This window comes from Ranitomeya imitator, chromosome 4, assembly GCF_032444005.1.
Source record: "Ranitomeya imitator isolate aRanImi1 chromosome 4, aRanImi1.pri, whole genome shotgun sequence".
NCBI classification, from domain to species: Eukaryota; Metazoa; Chordata; class Amphibia; order Anura; family Dendrobatidae; genus Ranitomeya; species Ranitomeya imitator.
The window spans coordinates 356,745,741-356,767,686 of NC_091285.1; the positions used below are offsets into that span (position 1 = coordinate 356,745,741).

Here is a 21,946-nt window from a genome sequence, read left to right on the forward strand (position 1 = left end):
CCTATTAATCTTAAACTTAATGTTTTATAAAAATTGTTGGTTTTTTTTGCAACAGCTATTTCAGTTTCATATATCTAATAACTGTTGGACACAGTAATGTTTCTGCCTTAAAATGAGGTATATTGTACTATCAGAAAATGTGCAATCTGCATTCAAACTAAATTTGACAGGTGCATAAGTATGGGCACCCCACCAGAAAAGTGACATTAATATTTAGTAGATCCTCCTTTTGCAAAAATAACAGCCTCTAGTCGCTTCCTGTAGCTTTTAATGAGTTCCTGGATGAAGGTATTTTTGACCATTCCTCTTTACAAAACAATTCCAGTTCAGTTAAGTTTGATGGTCGCTGAGCATGGACAGCCCTCTTCAAATGATCCCACAGATGTTCAATGATATTCAGGTCTGGGGACTGGGATGGCCATTCCAGGACAATATAATTGTTCCTCTGGATGAATGCCTGAGTAGATTTGGAGCGGTGTTTTAGATCATTGTCTTGCTGAAAGATCCATCCCCTGCGTAACTTCAACTTTGTCACTGATTCATAAACATTATTGTCAAGAATCTGCTGATACTTAGAGGTATCCATGCGTCCCTCAACTTTAACAAGATTCCCGGTGCCGGCATTGGCCACTCAGCCCCAAAGCATGATGGAACCTCCACCAAATTTTACTGTAGGTAGCAAGTGTTTTTCTTGGAATGCTGTGTTTTTTGGCCGCCATGAATAACGCCTTTTTGTATGACCAAACAACTCAATCTTGGCTTCATCAGTCCACAGGACCTTCTTCCAAAAAGAAATTGACTTCTCCAAATGTGCTTTTGCATACCGCAGCCGGCTCTTTGTGGCGTGCTTGCAGAAATGGCTTCTTTCGCATCACTCTCCCATACAGCTTCTCCTTGTGCAAAGTGCATTGTATAGTTGACCGATGCACAGTCACACCATCTGCAGCAAGTTGATGCTGCAGCTCTCTGGAGGTGGTCTGAGGATTGTCCTTGACTGATCTCACCATTCTTCTTCTCTGCCTTTCTGATGTTTTTCTTGGCCTGACACTTCTGGCCTTAACAAGAACTGTACCTGTGTTCTTCCATTTCCTTACTATGTTACTCACAGTGGAAATTGACAGGTTAGATCTCTGAGACAGCTTTTTGTATCCTTCCCCTGAACAACTATGTTGAATAATCTTTGTTTTCAGATCATTAGACAGTTGTTTTGAGGAGCCCATGATGCCACTCTTCAGAGGAGATTCAAACAGGAGAACAACTTGCAAGTGGCCACGTAGCTTTTCTCATGATTGCTTACACCTGGCTATGAAGTTCAAAGCTCAAGGAGATTAGAAAACCAAAAAAAGTGCTTTAGTAAGTCAGTAAAAAGTAGGTTGGAGTATTTAAAACAAGAAAATGATAAGGGTGCCCATACTTATGCACCTGTCAAATTTTGTTTGAATGCAGATTGCACATTTTCTGTAAGTACAGTAAACCTCATTTCAAGGCAGAAACATTACTGTGTCCAACAGTTTTTAGATATATGAAACTGAAATAGCTGTTGCAAAAAAAACAATTTTTATAAAACATTAAGCTTAAGATTAATAGGGGTGCCCAAACTTTTTCATATAACTGTACATTGCTCCATTCAGAATAATGAGCCCCATACAGTATATAATAGGCCCCATATATTGCTCCATACTGTACTATGGGCACCATATATTGCTCCATACGGAATAATGGGCCCCATAAAATGTGCCATACGGAATAATGGACCCTATATACTGCTCCATACGGTATATAAAAGGCCCCATATATTGCTCTATACAGTATAATGAGCCCCATATATTGCTTCATACTGTATGATGGGCTCCATATAATGCTCCATGAATAATGAGACCCATATATTGCTCCATACATGCAGTATATGATGGGCTACATATAATTCTCCAGTATACGATGAGCCCCATATATTGCTACATATATAATGGGCCATTACCACAACATACCTCTTTTAGTGCAAAAGAGCAAAACAAGGTCAAGTGTATTTTTAAGCAAATATATCAATTTGTTAAATAAATCACAAAAGATTATTATATCAATTCAGAATATCGCAAAATAACAAAGTGCAAATAGGTAATAGATAAAAGGTAAAGTGCATGTGCTTTGCTATAATTTACATAGTAATGAAGACCTGGACCCCAGCCTGCCGCCCCTACGTGCGTTTCGAGGTGTCTTCATCAGGAATCCTCTAGCATTTTGTATAGCACCTCTACATGCACGCTAGCACTTTGTATAGTGTTCCATTGCACTGAGGCTCCTTTTCACGGGGATATGATGTTCTCTTTGGAATAATCGGAGCATAAGCAATAGGTCCATCTAAACTGGTCCTTATAATTATCTACTATTTTTATGGTGCTGTTCTGCTAAGATATTTTTTAGTGCATAATCTATAGATCTTTGTTATTTTGTTATATCCTGGTAGAATTCCTCTATATTCCTACTTGGTTTGCGATACTCTAAACTGATATAATAATCTTTCGTGATTTATTTAATAAATTGATATATTTGTTTAAAAATACTCTTGACCTCGTTTTGCTCTTTTGCACTAAGTGAGGTACATTGTGGTATTGATCTTTTGTGTTAACTCTACTTTCTAATGTGTTTAGACCTAATTTGGGATTTAATTTGTGTTTATAATGGGCCCCATATAATGCTGCATACAGTATAGGATGGGCCCCATAGAGTATAATGAGCCCCATATATTGCCCCATACAGTATAATGGGCCCCATATATTGCACCATACAGAGTAGGCCCCGTATAATGCTCCATACAGAATAGTCCCTATATAATACTCCATATATGATGGCCCCATATAATGCTCCAATATATGATAGTCCCCATATATAATGCTCCAAACATAAAAAAAAAAGAAATACTCACCTCTCCTCACTGGCCGCTGCTCTGCTTGCCGTCTTCCGACTCTCTGCACTGTGACTGTTCAGGCAGAGGGCGTACACACGTGACGTCATCACACACTCTGTCCTGAACGTCACAGTCAGGAGACGTAGAAGACGCCGCAACGGTGAAACGGGGAGAGGTGAGAATCGCAAGTGCCAGGGCACTGAGCAAGCTGAGGGACCCACTCGCCGGCGTCGGCACTGGCACAGGCACTGGGCCACCACAGCGCGCCGGTGTCCCTGATGGTGAGTGGGCCACCTGCCCAGGGCCCTGGCACTTGCCCAGGTGTGCCGGGTGCTGACGTCGGCCCTGATTGCAGCTGATTGACTTTTCAGGAAACGTGTTATAGGAGGCTTGATGGTTAAAATATTGTATGTTGATATTTATATATTTGCCTCCTCATTTTCATAAACTGTGTTCATTTTTACCTTCCCCCTATATCATACATCCTATTCCGATATCTGACTCTTTAACAGGCCATGTAATATGACTAGGGGTATTAACCATGCCCGATACCCATCTACAGGGAGCTGTTTTGGGGAGCAGGGAGCTGCAGTATTGTCACCAGGCGTAATGCTTGACATGTTGTTCTACTGACGTATTATCCATGAATGATAAGGTTGCCTAGGTAAAACCGTTTTTGTTATGCACTGTACTGTATGCTAGCTCTAATTGTATTGCAAAGAATTGCATTTAATAGCATTGCTTCCTTGGCTAGGATTATACATCTTAGACTTTGCTAAGGGGGATTAAACAGGCAATGAAGTTTAATCTAAAGCTGCCTAATTGGCTGCATAGAGGAGTATTGCTGTGCAGAAACGCATAATTAGAATATATATGTTTGTTTACATTTCTTAAAACATTTTAATATTTACTTTAACTAAAACATGTAGAATTCTAAGCATAAAGTATGTTAACTTTTTTCAGCAATGTGTTTGCTGCAAAATGAGCGATTTTTTTTTTCAGATTTTTCTGCATTTGTAGTGCTTAACTCTTTGCAGATATCTAAACTTATAATACATGGTCCATGAACCCTTCTTGATCTTTTTAAATTGTAAAATATACAGTAATTACAGTGAGAGCAAAATATTATCTTCTATCTTCTTGCCCGCGTTTTAAAGCATCTATGCCAAGAAAAAATGAACCGCTAGATGTAGCTCTGATTTTTTTTTTAAATTTAGTTGATTCCAAAATAGTAAGGCTTTGTGTCAAACCCTCTTTAACCCCTTAACAACCACAGTGACCAAAGGTATTTATGTTTTTGCATTTTCATTTTTTTGCTCCCCTTCTTCCCAGAGCCATAACCTTTTTATTTTTTGGTCAAATGGCCATGCGAGGGCTTGTTTTTAACATATTGTGTACCGGAAAAATGGAAAAAAATTCCAAGTGCTTTGAAATTGCACAAAACTATAATCCCACAGTTGTTTTTTTGTTTTGTTTTTGTTTGTTTTTTTTGTTTCTTTAACCTTGTTCACTAAATGCTTAAGCTGACCTGCCATTATCTTTCTCCAGGTCGTTATGAGTTCATAGGTCAAATGATAAACCTTTGCACTCAACTTATAATGCTCAGGTGAAGTTTTATTGTAGTACTAGAAACGTTTCGGTCCGCAACATATAGGACCTTCATCAGTAACGTACTAGTGGAATAGTATAGGAGCAAGCAATATGTTAAGTAAGTACCAGGGCACAACGCAGGCAATGCCTGAAACAATCATCAGAAAAGCGCGCCAGATAGGCTGCGGGATAGGAGTGGAGTGCACACGGGTCAGACGCAGTATCCCCCGCCTATCTGGCGCGCTTTTCTGATGATTGTTTCAGGCATTGCCTGCGTTGTGCCCTGGTACTTACTTAACATATTGCTTGCTCCTATACTATTCCACTAGTACGTTACTGATGAAGGTCCTATATGTTGGGGACCGAAACGTTTCTAGTACTACAATAAAACTTCACCTGAGCATTATAAGTTGAGTGCAAAGGTTTATCATTTGACTTACGTTAAGGTGTGGGAACCTACCTTTTTGCACCACCACTTAATAGTGCACGCGTTTTTCCACGTAACGTTATGAGTTCATAGACACCAAACATGTTTAGGTTCTTTTTTATTTAATTGTTAACACGGTCTCAAAAAAATATTTTTGCAAAAAAAGTCTATACAACAACTTCACTACACACTCCCACTAAAATAGAGTGGAAGAAGACGATGAATGCAAATGTAAATTTAAAACATAATAGGTTTTACTGAATATTCTAAAAAAAAGTAAATAGAATGCAGAATCAAGCTGCTGGAACCACACAAAAAAGAAGAACACAATGGCAAAGGGACACGTGGTCAGTGCCAATGAAATGTTGCACCACAGGTATGACACAAATAAACTTTCAGATGTTACATAAAGTTGAAATGCATGTAACCAATTAATATGTTTCAGCCTGACCAGAAGAGTCTGAATTCAATGAAATAAGAAAAATGTACCCTCTGTATAAAGTGTCATATACGATACAAATGACAGGCAATTAAATGCCTTGTACTAAATAAAAGGCTGACAAATACTTCATGTGAAAAAGTGCCTAGTGCATTGTTCAAAAATATAAGCAGCATATGTATGGAAAAGTCAGCAAGAAATGATACAGGGGCCCGCAAACACTAATATTAGTAGCTAGAGCATAAGTGCTAAATGTTACTATGAACATAGATCCGAACAGTGAATAAGATCGCTGAAACAAAAGGAGTCATACCTAGATGTGAGTCAGCGTGGAGGTCCCAAATGGACAGAGTGTTCTCACCCCGACAGCGCCGTTTCCCAAATGCTTCCTCTACTTTTATTTAAGTGATGAAAATAATTTCTAAATTTTATTTTAACAAAAGGCGCCATTTTCCAATACCCGTAGAGTCTCCATTTTTTGTGATCTTGGGTTAGATGAGGGCTTATTTTCTGCACGCCGAGTTGAGGTTTTTAATTATACCATTTTGGTGCAGATGCGACAGTTTGATCGGCCATTATTGCATTTTAATGCAGTGTTGCGATGAACAGAAAAACATAATTTTGACGTTTTTACTTTTTTTTTCTCGTTACGCTTTTTAACGATCGCGTTAATTTTTTTTTTTATATTGATAGATCGGGCGTTTCTGAACGCGGCGATACCAATTATGTGTATATTTGATTTTTTTTATTGTTTTATTTTGAATGGGGCAAAGGGGGTGGATTTGAACTTTTAGATTTTTAGATTTTTTTTATATTTTTAAAAACTTTTTTTAAAATTTTTTTGTATGCTTCAATAGTCTTTATGGGAGACTGGAAGCTGTAGTACTTTGATCAGCTCTGCTACATACAGGTGATGTTCAGATCACCTGTATGTAGCAGAATATCCCACTTGCTGCTGGAGACCTCTGGTTGTCATGCCAACCCATCGGTGACTCGCGATCACGTGACCGGGTAACCGATGGGTGGGATTTCTGGCGATCTTGCCGGAAGTGCGAGTTAAATGCCGCTGTAAAAAAACACGGAAACAATATAATTTTCTATGTAATTGTTTAAACACTACAGTAAAACTGTAGAATTGCCTCCTTTGTAGCACCCATATGGTACTATTTTCCACCTATTATACCTCGATATCAACATACTAACATCCCTTTTTATGACCTCTATATAGTAGTGATATTCCCCCATGTGGCCCCATACATTAACAACATCCCCCTAAGTGGCCCCCATACATTAAAAATATCCCCCTAAGTGGCCCACATATATCAATAATCCCCCCATGTGGCCTCTATATAGTAGTAATGTCCCCCAATTCTGGCCCCATAAATTAATTATGTCCCTCTATGTGGTCTCATATTACAATAAATACCCCCAATTCTGATCCTGAGGCACACCTTCGGTTAAAACTATCCCCACTTAACAGGCATGGTCACACCCCCTACGACCTCAATCATTACACCCCATGGTCCTAGCAATTGGACACCTGTTCCCTGTCGTATGGATAGGTGATAAATTGTGATGTTGAGAACATCCATATAATCCCTATTCATAATTCAGCTACTGAACAAAATTTTGCAACAAATCTTGACAGATGTGCCTGGACATGCACTCAGTCATCAGTGACCCCATTCACATGAGCCATTTTTCGCATATATTGTTCCTGCCGAAAAATTTGCAGTATGCACCATCAGACTCCATTCTATGGACTGTGAGATGGATGGTTTAATTCGACTGAAGGACACAAGGGTGCAGTACAGAACTCCCCACTTCACTTCCTATTCTACTGGACAGGACACCACAAATTTTCAATCTGGTTATGTGAATTATGCCTTATTAAAGGGTTTGGCCACTACTTATTTATTGATGGCATAGGCCATCAATATCTGATCAGTTGGAGTGGGACACCCATCAGCCCCGCTCATCAGTTGTTGCCAGCCAGAAGTTCTCAGATGCTGCCGGAACATAGCATCTTCGTCATTTCTATAGTGGTTGCGGCCTGGTGCTACAGATCCACCTCTATTCAAATGTTCAGAGCCACAGCCGCTATAGGTTTGTCGTAGCTGCGGCACTCATGGCAGCATTAGAAACCTTCCTGCTGGCGCTGGTAACAGCTTGTACAGGGTCTCGCACCCCCACCTATCAGATATTGATGGACTGTCTTAAGAATAGGCTATTAGTAAAAAAACTAGTGGCCAAACACTTGTAAAGGGAACCTGTCAGCAGGATTGTGCACAGTAACCTACACACAGTGTCAGGTCGGCGCGTTATACTGATTACAATGATACCTTGGTTGATGAAATCCGTCTTGTGGTTGCTATTTAATCTTTATTTTCAGTTTTCAGTTAATGATATGCCCATGGTCCGGGGCGGCCTGTGGGGGGTCTTCATGTGGTCTGATTGGGTAATGATGGTTCATGCTGATAGCTTATGACAGGTCACTGATCCCTCAGTGATCTACCCCCTATTTTACTTAAGGTACCTTCACACATAACGATATTGTTAACGATATCGTTGCTATTTGTGATGTAGCAACGATATCGTTAATGAAATCGTTATGTGTGACAGCGACCAACGATCAGGCCCCTGCTGGGAGATCGTTGGTCGCTGAATAAAGTCCAGAACTTTATTTCGTCGCTGGACTCCCTGGAGACATCGCTGGATCGGCGTGTGTGACACCGATCCAGCGATGTCTTCACTGGTAACCAGGGTAAACATCGGGTAACTAAGCGCAGGGCCGCGCTTAGTAACCCGATGTTTACCCTGGTTACCATGCTAAAAGTAAAAAAAAACAAACAGTACATACTTACCTACAGCTGTCTGTCCTCCAGCGCTGCGCTCTGCACTCCTCCTGTACTGGCTGTGAGCCGGAAAGCAGAGCGGTGACGTCACCGCTCTGCTTTCCGGCTCCCAGACAGTACAGGAGGAGAGCAGAGAAGCAGAGCGCAGCGCTGGAGGACAGACAGCGTTAGGTAAGTATGTACTGTTTGTTTTTTTTTACTTTTAGCATGGTAACCAGTGTAAACATCGGGTTACTAAGCGCGGCCCTGCGCTTAGTTACCCGATGTTTACCCTGGTTACCGGCATCGTTGGTCGCTGGAGAGCGGTCTGTGTGACAGCTCTCCAGCGACCAAACAGCGACGCTGCAGCGATTCGGATCGTTGTCGGTATCGCTGCAGCGTCGCTAAATGTGAAGGGGCCTTTACTGAATATTAACCCCTTTCTGACCTCGGACGGGATAGTACGTCTGAGGTCAGAAGCCCTGCTTTGATGCGGGCTCCGGCGGTGAGCCCGCATCAAATCCGGGACATGTCAGCTGTTTTGAACAGCCGACATGTGCCCATAATAGGCGCGGGCAGAATCGCGATGTGCCCGCGCCTATTAACTAGTTAAATGCCGCTGTCAAACACAGACAGCGGCATTTAACTACCGCTTCCAGCCGGGCGGCCGGAAATGACGTCATCGCCGACCCCCGTCACATGATCGGAGGTCAGCGATGTGTCTCCATTGTAACCATAGAGGTCCTTGAGACCTCTATGGTTACTGATCGCCGGTAGCTGTGAGCGCCACCCTGTGGTCGGCGCTCACAGCACACCTGCAATTCTGCTACATAGCAGCGAACATCAGATCGCTGCTATGTAGCAGAGGCGATCGTGTTGTGCCAGCTTCTAGCCTCCCATGAAGGCTATTGAAGCATGGCAAAAGTTTAAAAAAAAAAGTTAAAAAAAACTGTGAAAAAAATAAAAAAATATAAAAGTTTAAATCACCCCCCTTTCACCCCAGTCAAAATAAATCAATAAAAAAAAAAATCAAACTTACACATATTTGGTATCGCCGCGTTCAGAATCGCCCGATCTATCAATAAAAAAAAATTAACCTGATCGCTAAACGGCGTAGCGAGAAAAAAATTTTAAACGCCAGAATTACGTTTTTTTGGTCGCTGCGACATTGCATTAAAATGCAATAACGGGCGATCAAAGGAACGTATCTGCACCAAAATGGTATAATTAAAAATGCCAGCTCGGATCGCAAAACATTAGCCCTCACCCGACCCCAGATAACGAAAAATGGAGACGCTACGAGTATCGGAAAATGGCGCAATTTCTTTTTTTTTTTTTTTTTTTTTAGCAAAGTTTGGAATTTTTTTTCACCACTTAGATAAAAACTAACCTAGTCATGTTTGGTGTCTATGAACTCGTACTGACCTGGAGAATCATAATGGCAGGTCAGTTTTAGCATTTATTGAACCTAGCAAAAAAGCCAAACAAAAAACCAGTGTGGGATTGCACTTTTTTTTGCAATTTCACCTCATTTGGAATTTTTTTCCCGTTTTCTAGTACATGACATGGTAAAACCAATGATGTTGTTCAAAAGTACAACTCGTCCCGCAAAAAATAAGCCCTCACATGGCCATATTGACGGAAAAATAAAAAAGTTATTGCTCTGGGAAGGAGTGGAGAGAAAAACGAACACGGAAAAATGGAAAATCCCAAGGTCATGAATGGGTTAAAATAAAAATCAAATTCAGCAGCAGGCGCCAGCGCTGCAGCATGATCGCATCCATAATATGCACTAAATTGTTTTATGTAGTCATATACATTTATTCTGAAAAAAAACCTTTCCCAAAATGGCACCAGCCATGCCTGGGCAGTAGCATCTATCAGCAATAGGATAGATGCTACTGCGCAGGCGTTTTGGTGTAGACAAATTTTGTTTTCCTCTAGTAAAATGGCACCAGAGGCGCCTGCACAGTAGCATCTATCAGTCGCTGACAGATGCTACTGCACTGGCGCCATCTTGGAAGAGACCATTTTTTTCCTCTAGTAAAATGGCTGTGCCTGCGCAGTAGCATCTATGGGATCATCGGATTGCCGATAGATACTAATGCGCAGGTGCTGCCGGCACCATTTTAATACAGATTTTTTTTTCCAGAATAAATGTATATCGCTAAATAAAACAATTTAATGCATATTCTAGATGAAATCATGCTGCAGAATGTGATTTTTTTTTTCCAACACATATTATATTCAGTATGTAAACTAGGGGGCAGGTCAGTGAGGGATCAGTGACCTGTCAGCAGTCTGCATTATGTATGAATACCTAGGTAGAGCACCACATGAAGACCACCCACAGGCCGCCCCGGACCACGAGCATATCATTAACTCAAAGCTGAAAATAAAGATTAAACCACAACCACAAGACGGATTTCATCAACCAAGGTATCATTGTAATCAGTATAACGGCGCTGACCTGACCCTGTCTGTAGTTATTATGCACAATCCTGCTGACAGGTTCCCTTTAAGTGTTAGACTTTAGACTTGTCTTTACTTGGTGTTGGCTGACTCGGTTTACCTTTTTAGAAATTATGCTCTTTATGTAATTCCTGCAGGATAAATAGTCTATAAATACCGTATGTACAGGTTTATTTTGGAATCAGCTGTTTTCCATATTTCTACACGAAAATGATTTTCTGCTGCTGTAAAATTCATAAACATGTTTGAAATCCATATCCCGCACGGATTAAGCCTTCTTGTATTGCTGACTAATGCCACTATAATTTGAATTTCTTATATTAGTCATGTGTAGAGCATGAACATCCTACGTGCCTTCAGAAATACACATTTGTTGTCTTCTTTCTTATTTTAATGTTTAAAGTGCTTCTTCTGTTTTACTCTTGTAGTGATACAGTCTTATAAATTGCGTTGCGAAAACCAAAGTTACTCCAATCAAACTATTCAACATGTAATTCACCCTGACAATGGTGTCCTACGTTTTAAGATTGATCTCTTTTTGTTATTTTAGCTGTCTACTCAAGGAGACGCAAGTCAGGTGATTGGACCTCTCACAGAAGGTCAGCGAAGAAATGTGGCTGTGGTCAATTCACTTTACAGACTTCATCATTCCATTCATAAGATGGTAAGATATCGGCAAGGGTGAGTATAAGTCAGTAGATTAGAGTAGTTAAAGTGGGAAAGTGGGCAGCAAACGCTCTAAAATAACAACTAGATCAGGCCAGTGTGTTCTCCTGATGAACCGATTGGAAGGGAAACGTGGAGAATATCCATACTTGGATGCTAGTGTGCAGTGTCTTGTGTGTGACTAGAGAGTATGCACAACCTTTGATTCACTGGCATGAAGTGCAATATTGGAACCTGACATGTATTTGATATTTGGATATTTTTCATATAACTTATTGAAATAAAAGGTATGTTTTCTATGATTTAATTGATGATCTAGTATTTAGGATGGTGATTTCATGTTATCAATGAGTTTTCATAGCATCTGGGGACTTGCTAAAGGCTCCCATAGGTGTCATCTTAGTCCTGTCATTTGGCTTGTCACTGCAATACTATATAGAACAGGCAATAAAATGACTGCAGGTTCAATTATCCCAAGTTGACTAAATATAAAGTGGAAAAAAAGTTTTTATAAAGATAAATTAATAAAAAGTCTTAACAATTTTGAATAATTCTCTGTTTCTCTTGTTAGGATTAAAGAAATAAAAAATAGTTATATTTGGTATGGCCACTTTTGAAAAAGTTTCATGTATGAAATTATAAAATTAACTTACCCATAAGGTAAATGCTGCAAAGAAAAAATAAAAATCAAAACTACAGAATTGCAAAAATTTTTTGGCCACCAAACTTCTTTACAAAATGCAAAATCCATGTACTGCGAAACTGTATGTAAATCGGCTCATAGAGCTTATATATCACCGAATGGGTAACTCTGCAGATCGTGTGCCTAACACCACATGCAGATCCAAATTGTAAGTTGTTCTGCCCTGCAAAAAGGACATCTTGGAAACAGAACACTACCATTGTAAATCTAACTTAAAGGGGTATTCTCAAGTTGTCTATTGAACATGTCATAGCTCTGCAGTCCCCCTACTTATTAACTGGTTGCTTGGGGGGCACATGCTCCTCTCTGCGCGACAGTTCTGGTGGTTAGCTTCATTTTGCTACTACACATTAACACATTAACGGCGTGTCAGTGTTTGTTCTGAAGGGTGCATTGTTATAACTATATATCTACATGTGGAGATAATAAGGTCTTTAAACAGGTACACGACTTAGGAAAGTAAGAGTCCTTATGAGAACTGCTCTGGAAACTGCTGATGCTGGGTGGCGGGGGACTGTGATTATTCAGGACTCTGAGCAAGTAACGGCTCCATAGAAATCAATGGGCTGGTGAGAGGCGGCTGGTATGTTAGGAGATGACTCTTTTCCTGGATTATAATTACTGCGCATACTTGGTCCAGTTTCTGGTGGCCAAGCGCCTTGGAAACCAGCTGTACAATATATAAGATAAAAGCTCTTATGGCATTAGAATGAAAGCAGACAGAAAAATCAAGTCAGTTGCAAGCTTGCTTATTTCCATTGTATCTAACTATAGCAATTTAATAATATGAGAATACCCAATTAACACAAAAATTATATGAACACAATATAGTCCCACAAAAGACAGAAAATTGTCCGAAACTTGTAAAGAAATTACTGCTGTATATGTTAGCTGTAGCATGTAAATCAATATTACGGTACATTGTTGGATAGCTACTTGCACACCCACGAGTAGACTGTTCTGTTCTGCAAAAAAATCTAATTTATTTTTTGCAACTATTGAAATCAATTGTCTCTTCTGTAAGAATAAACAGTGCATTGTTGAATTTGGAAACAATTTTAAACTACGATACTTCCAAACTATGTCAGAACTAAACTAAAAGGAGTCTGTCACCCGCAAAATGCCAATTAAACTGCATAGACATTTATATATGGGACATAGCCTCTATAAAAAAAAATACCAGGGATCTCCAGTTTAATATTTGCTGAAAAATCTACTTTTAATAAGCAAGTGAGGGGGATTCGGTGCATCCTTGGCATGGCCTGTGCCTAGGAGCACCATTATGCGCTTTTATTTGCATATTAAAGCCAGTCCCTTTAAAATTAGTATAAAAACACAGCTGATTTGTGGAATATGTACATCTTTTGGCAGAATAATAAATTCATGGAAGCAGCCATTGTGGTACCAGAAACGAAAAAGCAGCTTCTCTGTGAGCTATGGCACCTTCATACTTGAGCAGTCCATTTCCTGATTTTCTTCCTAGGTGTTAGAAGATCACACTAGATGAGTCTGTGAGTCCGCTCTACTTTGCGATTTCCATCACAAGAAAACTCGGACACAAAATTCTAAACAAAAGATCACGCAAATGATTAGTGCTTTACTTAGAATTTTCACCAAAGATTTCCAGTAAATGACTTCTCCGTGCCGTGGTTTAGGGATTCCAGTAGGGTAGAATGGAATCTGCTCTGAAAACATATTCTAGTCACAGGCTTCACCCATGAGATCCTAGGATCACAGTTATCAGACTTCCATCATTTTAGGTGATTTTTTTAGAGGTCTCTTGTATATGTAGAGAAAGCCAGTCCACTAGTATATTGATAAAACTTGTTACCAGCACAAAAAGGGTGAAAAGTAAGAAAAAATCCTCCAGCCGTGGTTTCCATTAAAATGAAGAATTTATTCCAACAAGGTTAGGAATGATATCCTCAGGTACATTCAGTGTCAGACTGAAGAACATTGGGCCCACCACCAGAGGATTTGATTCTGAAGGCCCACCTTTCTCCCCCACTGAAGAGCCCCTTAGCACCTGCAAGGTTTGCCTTATGAACTTTCCTGAAGGAGAAGCCAGGGCCCACCGGAGGATGCTTCGGTTCTCTGCTGGGCCAGTCCAACCCTGGGTACATTCAACATATAATTTGTGACTTTACTACGCATTTCAGACTGTAACTCAATCCTTATTCATGGATAACATAAATAAAATCTATTCTCTTTAACTAAAGGGTGTAGCTACCATTTTTCAGGTGGAGCCTCTGGCTGGTAAATTGCCACATATGTGAAGGGAAGATTGGAGCATGTAGGTCCATAGAATGTTTCTTTAAAAAGGTGCTATATTATCTACAGATTGCCCTGTGTGTGAACACACAAATGTGCACAGCAACCAAACACCAAATAGGTATAACATGTATGTTAATATGGAACTAAGATTAAAACACTACAAAATGCAATACATCTAAACAAATAGAATAAAGCAAACTAAGGCTACTTTCACACGAGCGTTGTTTGCTGTACGTCACAATGCGTCATTTTGGAGAAAAAATGCATTCTGCAAATGTGCCCGCAGGATGCGTTTTTTTTCTCCATAGACTTGCATTAGCGACGCATTTAGACGTATGGCCACACGTCGCATCCGTCATGCGACGGATGCGTCGTGTTTTGGCGGACTGTCGGCACAAAAAAAGTTGCATGTAACATTTTTTTTGTGCGTCGTGTCCGCCATTTCCGACCGCGCATGCGCTGCCGAAACTCCGCCCCCTCCTCCCCGGACCTTACAATGGGGCAGCGGATGCGTTGTAAAACTGCATCCGCTGCCCCCGTTGTTCATTTGTTTTCGCTGTTTGCGTCGGTACTGACGCTAGTGTGGAAGTAGCCTAAGCATGAAAAATAAACATAGGGATGACACTGCATTTGAAAAAATCCTGAAAAAAATAAGTGAAAAAACCTTATAATATTAATACCTAGAGAACTTCCTGTGCCACACTTGTAGGCAATAATTAGCGGACCAAAAGGGTACTGCCAGAGATGCCAACACATCATAGTTAACTGTCCCCCTATATTTATAATATATTGCTATATTTTCCCTCACTTGGTAATTTTGTGTGCTCCATCACAAGGCATAATACTGCAAATGGTGCCCGTGCTTGTTGATAAGACCGGTTGACATCAGATGAGTGCATATCATGATCACCTGTCAGGATCTATTTGGCCTTCTGCCTGTAAATGTCTTTTCTGGCTTTAAAAGCCTTTTATCCAGTGAGAACAAGCTAGAAAAGAGAAGCATACACAGATTTAAGACCAACAGGACAAGCCCATTCATTTTAAGATGCTGCGGGTGTCCAAAGCTTTTTGGTTGAAATGTTGTTCCTGTATACTTGGTAGCTGACACGGTAGAAGAAGGGCTTGACCTTCGGCTGCTCCAAATCTAAATCTAATTATGCAGCTTTTAGTAGTTACTGCTGGAGAAAATGTAATTATACCGCTGATCTCATTGAAATGAAGTCTGTAAATTCAAGCCATATGAGCCTTCTGATAAGTGAGGTTCTTCTCCATGCTTTATTATCAGTATAAATAAATGTAATCAAAAGATGAACATTTGCAACACTTATATGCACGGTTACTAGGCACGGTTTATTATCGCTATTAACAAAGATCATTTTGTTCCTGAAATGATGTTTCACCAGTACAGTGTTCACATTCTCACATCATGGCTTTTAATGCCTTGCATACCTGTGTAGCTTCTGCACAGCATTACTGGTGTGCCATGTGTACCTGTCCATAACCTCTCATTGATAACGTATGGATTATGCCGTAGGGCTTCTCGTAATCTTTGTCAACTGCAGCAGCAGAATTGCTTATTTCTGACTGGTTTCTATATAAAACATTAGGTTTCTAAATATAAAATGAAGTCCCCCATTTATAAAGCCTCCAGTATAGTATATCAGTCTGAGACAGGAGATAGTTGCAATGATTTTGCAAAAAGTCACAAAATTGAGACGGTTTAAAGTGAAAATTACACGGGAGCCCACGCCACTTTTTAAATCTATTCTTAATTTTGTACACTATGTACAAAACAGGTGCTGAATAGAACTCCCATCAATGTCACCTGGTTGCGCCGATCACAGGGAGACCAGGCTACAATGATGAGAGCTGCCTTCAGCAGCCGGCTCCTGGGAACAGCGTGAACTCTACCACTTCTTCCCCGATACCGGTACATGTCACGCTGATAACACACAGATGTCAGCCATGTGTCATCAGTGTCCATGTATGTGGCACGCATTTTGCCCGTGCTGTTGATAAAAACTTTCATGTCTATGAGTTTTTCACATGGACACACAGTCTTTGTAAAAAATAAAAAAAAACTGACGTGCGCACCACAATTGAATACAATAGGTGTGCGTTTGTCCTTATTTGCGGTACTTAAAAAAAAAAAAACAGCCCGAACATGGACTCAACAAAACAGACGTGTGATGGTGCCTATGACTGTATACTTCAGTTAGAGCTCCTCATTGAGAACCAGTGCTCCCCATATCTGTGTTAATTCATTGTAATAATTAAAAAAAACCTGATTTACTTTCTAAAGAAAATGTACTAGTAATTTTTTTATCCCATGGTTCAGTTCACCTGCCACGTCTTAGGTTTGCATTGATCCTTCATAGTCCATTAGTACACTGGATGAGCTTGTACTAGAATCTCCAGGGTTTCTTTTATACATGACTAAGCCCTACAGGAAAGACTCTTGAGTCGAAGTGTTTTCACATTAGGATTTTCACTCGCCAAGCTGTGAAGTGGTGGAAGGTGCCATTTAAGCATCAAGGCGTTTAGAACAAGTTGCACCATTGCTTATCATGTAAAGTAAAAGAAAACGCAGGAATTATTATATATATATATATATATATATATATATATATATATATATATATATATATATATATATATATATTGAACTGTTAGGCACAAGGCATATACTATTATTTCAGTGATTAATTTCCATAGACAGCTGATTTATTTTTCTTTAATTCTATCCCAGATTAATTGGCAAAACATTCTTGAAAAGTAACTAAAATGATACTATCCAATATTACACATTTCCAGATCTACAGGGTATTCTATTCCCCCAGACCTGCGGCCTCTAGATGGATTTATTCCTGCCTTGTGTTCACTGTTGCCACAAAGATCTTGTGTGGTCCACGTCCATCTATATCACTGGCCAAATCCTGCAGAACTTATGTGAACATTAGTGTAATACATTTTGTTTTTTTTCTATTCAGAAAGATTTTTTTAGTAATTGTAAAGGGTTTAGTGGTGTCATTCCAACATATGTAGTCTGATTCTGAGATTTAATTTTTGCTAAATGTCAAAGGTAAAATAATATTAAATTGGAGTGCACTAAGATTCTTGTAACAACAGATTTGTGCTTTCCTGTACAATGCATTCTCCGTTTTGGGGGAATTAAAAATGCCATAACTTGCCATTGTCACCAATCCCGATACTGTCTTGTTTGGCTCAAGTTTAATTAACCAAAGAACTTCGTGCTACATTTGCACAGATTAGTGTTTGGTAGATAATGTGGGTCATATGAAGGGTTAATTATAGTCCACGGTGTGGAAATGAGAAATATACCTATAGAGAGGCTGTTTAATTTTATTTTCAGTTGCAATGTCAACTCTTTTTTTTTTTCTGTATTGTGCGAATTGGTTTAATCTTTTTCAACCAATTATTTCGAATGTGATTAAGCCCAGTATTTGCAGTGCAGATGGGGCCAATTTATACATGTTCTGATGTTCGAATTTCTGTATTTGAGTTACATTAAGCCAAGTTAAAAGGGATCCTCAAATCTGTGAATGCCATTATTGTCTTTTTGTAAATTATTTTACAAGCCATGCAGTTTCATGGTTTTAAGATTAAAGGTAGACATAAGTCTGTGGATTTCAATTTATAAGTTTGTATGCTTAGTAATCTCCCAACTTTTATTTAGCGAAGCTGATGAGAAGCTAGTCAGTCCATGACCGCAAGTATCCAAATCCCATACTATGGGCAATGTGTCCATTTGCTACAGCTGGAAATAGAGGGGAATCCTGACAGTGTGCACAATGCACACTGTCAGGATTTGGACTTTTGTAGTCACTTAGGGTGAAATGAGAAATTTAGTTGCTGCCCAAAGAACACCCTTTGCTGACTGTGTTCATTATATTACTTTTAGGGGAATGAGTTTTTTTTATTTTCTCCAAATATCAAATTAGTGGCTCAAGATAAGTCCGTCTAACCACTGAATACATGTGAAAAACCTTAAAATCGTGTGACCTTGAGTAGAAACCTGTTTGTACTTGTGCACTCATTAATATTTACTAGCATTATTTTTTTTCTAGGAAGTTGCTATTTTTGGATCTTGTATCTCAATTTTCATCCTGTGATACAGCAATAGATATGTCTAATGATTCTGCATTTTCTTCTATTTGAAGGTTGTATCAGGGCAGAGTTCACTTCCAGCAGCTGCAGAACAGAATATAACTGCTGCCATGAAGGTAATATGGTCTCTCGAGTGTTTGTCATCACGAATGAGTTCAATAAAAATTATAAAAAAAAACAAAACAGAGTACGGTAATGTTTGTTTTGCTCTTCGGCTCTCATAGAAGAGCGGCGGAGAGCAAATACTGGGACTGAATGTGACATATGAATGGTGCTACATGGTATTTTATTTCTGAAAGAATCTCGGATTTTTCTGCACATAAAAACCATGCCTCACTAATCCAGACAAGAGCTGACATTTGCTGTATCAGCAAGCAATTTACCAATGATTATGAACTGCATTTAAAAGTCAAAAGCAACATTTATTCGCACATACAGTTATACCGTTGTACTAATTGATACATGTGCATGTTTGGCATATATTATTAGACACGGAGAGCAATTGTGTATAATAGGCACACAGAGATAAGACAAATGTTTCAGATTAGATTGAGATGCAATCAGAAGTGTGATCTTAAGGCCCCCATAGACATGTTAAAGGGGTTGTCCAGTGTTGAGCTACAGGTCTACAGTCACTCTGTTTCTGCAGACTTGTGAATCATGACATGTGAGGATTTTTCAGTTCTGGGAGCGGCGGACATGTCACCGTGAATGTTATTTAAATACATGTGGTCACGTGCCGACTCAATGGACGTGGCCTCGCTCAATGTTAATGTATTGAGTGAGGCCGGATACTATTTAAGCGGACGTATACAAATCACACGCTTACGGTCACATAACCGCCTGCTCCTGGAGCCGACTCCTCACAGCGCTCAGTGTGCTCAATGTGAGAATAAACATAAGGTGACTGCAGACTCGTAGCTAAGAACGGACAACCCCTTCACTATTATGTGCTTGAGACTGGCCAAGTGACTGTGTATAGGGGTCTTCTGATTATCCCTTGACATAAGGGCAGCACGGTGGCGCAGTGGTTAGCACAGCAGCCTTGCAGCGCTGGAGTCCTGGGTTCTAATCCCACTCAGGACAACATCTGCAAAGAGTTTGTATGTTCTCCCCGTGTTTGCGTGGGTTTCCTCCGGGCACTCCGGTTTCCTCCCACATTCCAAAGACATACTGATAGGGAATTTGGATTGTGAGCCCCACAGGAGACAGTGATGATAATGTGTGCAAACTGTAAAGCGCTGCGGAATATGTTAGCGCTATATAAAAATAAAGATTATAATCTGTATTATTATCCGAATTTCAGTGGTTGATAATTTTGTTCTCCAAGATATAAGCCACTGCCAGAGGATTCCAACGGCAGCTCTCTCATGGGCAAAATGGGCAACACAGCCTGACAAACCAAGTGTTCCTGTGTATTAGGCAGTCAGACAGGAGACATTAGCTAGCGATGAGACAAACAGTCTTGTGTCCGGCAGCATGCTAATGTGTATGGGGGTCTTTAGGCCGCTAAGGGTACCGTCTCACAGTGGCACTTTGGTCGCTACGACGGCACGATCCGTGAAGTTCCAGTGATATACTTATGATCTCGCTGTGTCTGACACGCTACTGCGATCAGGGACCCCGCTGAGAATCGTACGTCGTAGCAGATCGTTTGAAACTTTCTTTCGTCGTCAAGTGTCCCGCTGTGGCGGCATGATCGCATCGTGTAACAAAGGTGTGCACGATATTCTCCACCTCCTCTGCTGATTCTACATCGCAAATACGTCATGAAATTATCGCTCCAGCGCCGTGCATTGCGAAGTGTGACCGCAGTCTACGATGCTGGAGCGATAATGGAGCGACGCTGGAGCGTCACGGATCGTGCCGTCGTAGCGAGCAAAGTGCCACTGTGAGACGGTACCTTAAGACCTCTGATTTATCTTCTACGTTTGAGTTTAAACATCACAATACAACTCTTAAGCCTATGTCTACATTCCTTTTTCTCAACGGAGTAGAGTCCTTTATATAAAACTAATTACGGTACCCTAAGATTATGGTCTTATGCCTTTAAGACGCTGGCACACTCATGAGTATTTGCAAGCAGAAGATGACTCTTGAATACAGCATCTGTGTTTTTCTGTTATATGTTTTCGAGATTTTAGAGCGCTCCTTATTAGTTATAACAGAGTAACATTTTTGACGCTCTCTATAAAATCACAGTATCTAATATATAATTGCCTAGAATACTACTTCCTGCAATTTGTGCCAACTTCCGTGGCTTTGTCCGGAGCTAATGTCCGGAGCTAATGTCCGGAGATTAATTGCCTAGAATACTACTTCCTGCAATTTGTGCCAACTTCCGTGGCTTTGTCCGGAGCTAATGTCCGGAGCTAATGTCCGGAGCTAATGTGCGGAGATAATGTCCGGAGCTAATGTCCGGAGCTAATGTCCGGAGATAAGTGACGTCAACAGTGTCCAGTGTCTGATTGGTTGCCGCCTGCTGCGAGCGACCAATCAGAAACGTGCCGTACTGTGACACACTCCGCCCGCCATTTTGGTGTGATTTTTGAATTTTTACCTCACAGCAAGTTTCTACTGCGTGGAGGCGGGCCCAGTGACGTTGCTCTTCAAGCTCCTGCCGAATTTCGTCAAAAAAATGATAATACCATTTACCAAAACTATATATATTTAGTTGTGAAGTGGTTCAGTGACATTTTCACACCAATTTTGAACTTTTGTTTGGTGTTTTCTCCATATACTGCCTATTATTTTTGTTCTTTCTTACTATTATTTATTAATTGTATTATTCTTACATTTGAATAAATAAAGTATATATGGATTCTAGACTCCCGATTCTTTAGAATCGGGCTGCCATCTAGTATTTAATAATTGTTTTTATTGGACTTGAAGGACTTGCACACGCGTTCTACTTAGCTCTATATAAACTTGCTTACGGTACTTCTTTGCTTTTCAAAGCGAATTGCATATAATACCAAGAACTTTTTGGGAACATCTCCTTGTTTTGTTTTATTAAAGACCTGTCCTAAGACTAATGTACCTTTACATAGGATTATCTCTGGCATTCAAATTTATAATAAAATTGACCTGTCCATCAGTGTTCTGATCGGCAGTCCTAATTTCCATACTGCTCTCGCTTCTTTCTCAGACTATCGATAATCTTATGGGAAATGCTGTTCAGCCTTTAATTAATTCCGTGAGTGATTCTGTTGAAGCCATTATCATAACTATGCACCAAGAAGACTTTTCAGGGTAAGATTTTTCTGTTTATTTTTTATGATTTTTTATTTATTTATGGATTTCTTTTTTTAGCACTTTATGTATTGTTATGTGTTTGTAGAATTTGTATTGAGGTGTGATGGTACTAGTTTGGAAAGCGTGTTAACACCTTAGACAGCAAATCGATACACAATCATATTTCCGTAAAACATGAGCATAGTTTTCTATTTTAAAGATTGCTAATTTTGCACCAGGACAACAGTTGAATATTTAAATGTTAAAGGAAGCA

General features: G+C 39.9%; 1 protein-coding gene across 1 annotated transcript in view; it reads left to right on the forward strand.

Annotated features, from left to right (window-relative positions):
- Nucleotides 1-21,946, forward strand: part of COG5 (component of oligomeric golgi complex 5) — a 477,042-nt gene that overhangs the window by 347,297 nt on the left and 107,799 nt on the right. The window contains exons 15-17 of the mRNA XM_069765057.1: nt 11,218-11,331; nt 18,492-18,554; nt 21,587-21,690. Coding sequence (XP_069621158.1) covers nt 11,218-11,331; nt 18,492-18,554; nt 21,587-21,690 — 281 coding nt within the window. The remainder of the gene's footprint in view (nt 1-11,217; nt 11,332-18,491; nt 18,555-21,586; nt 21,691-21,946) is intronic.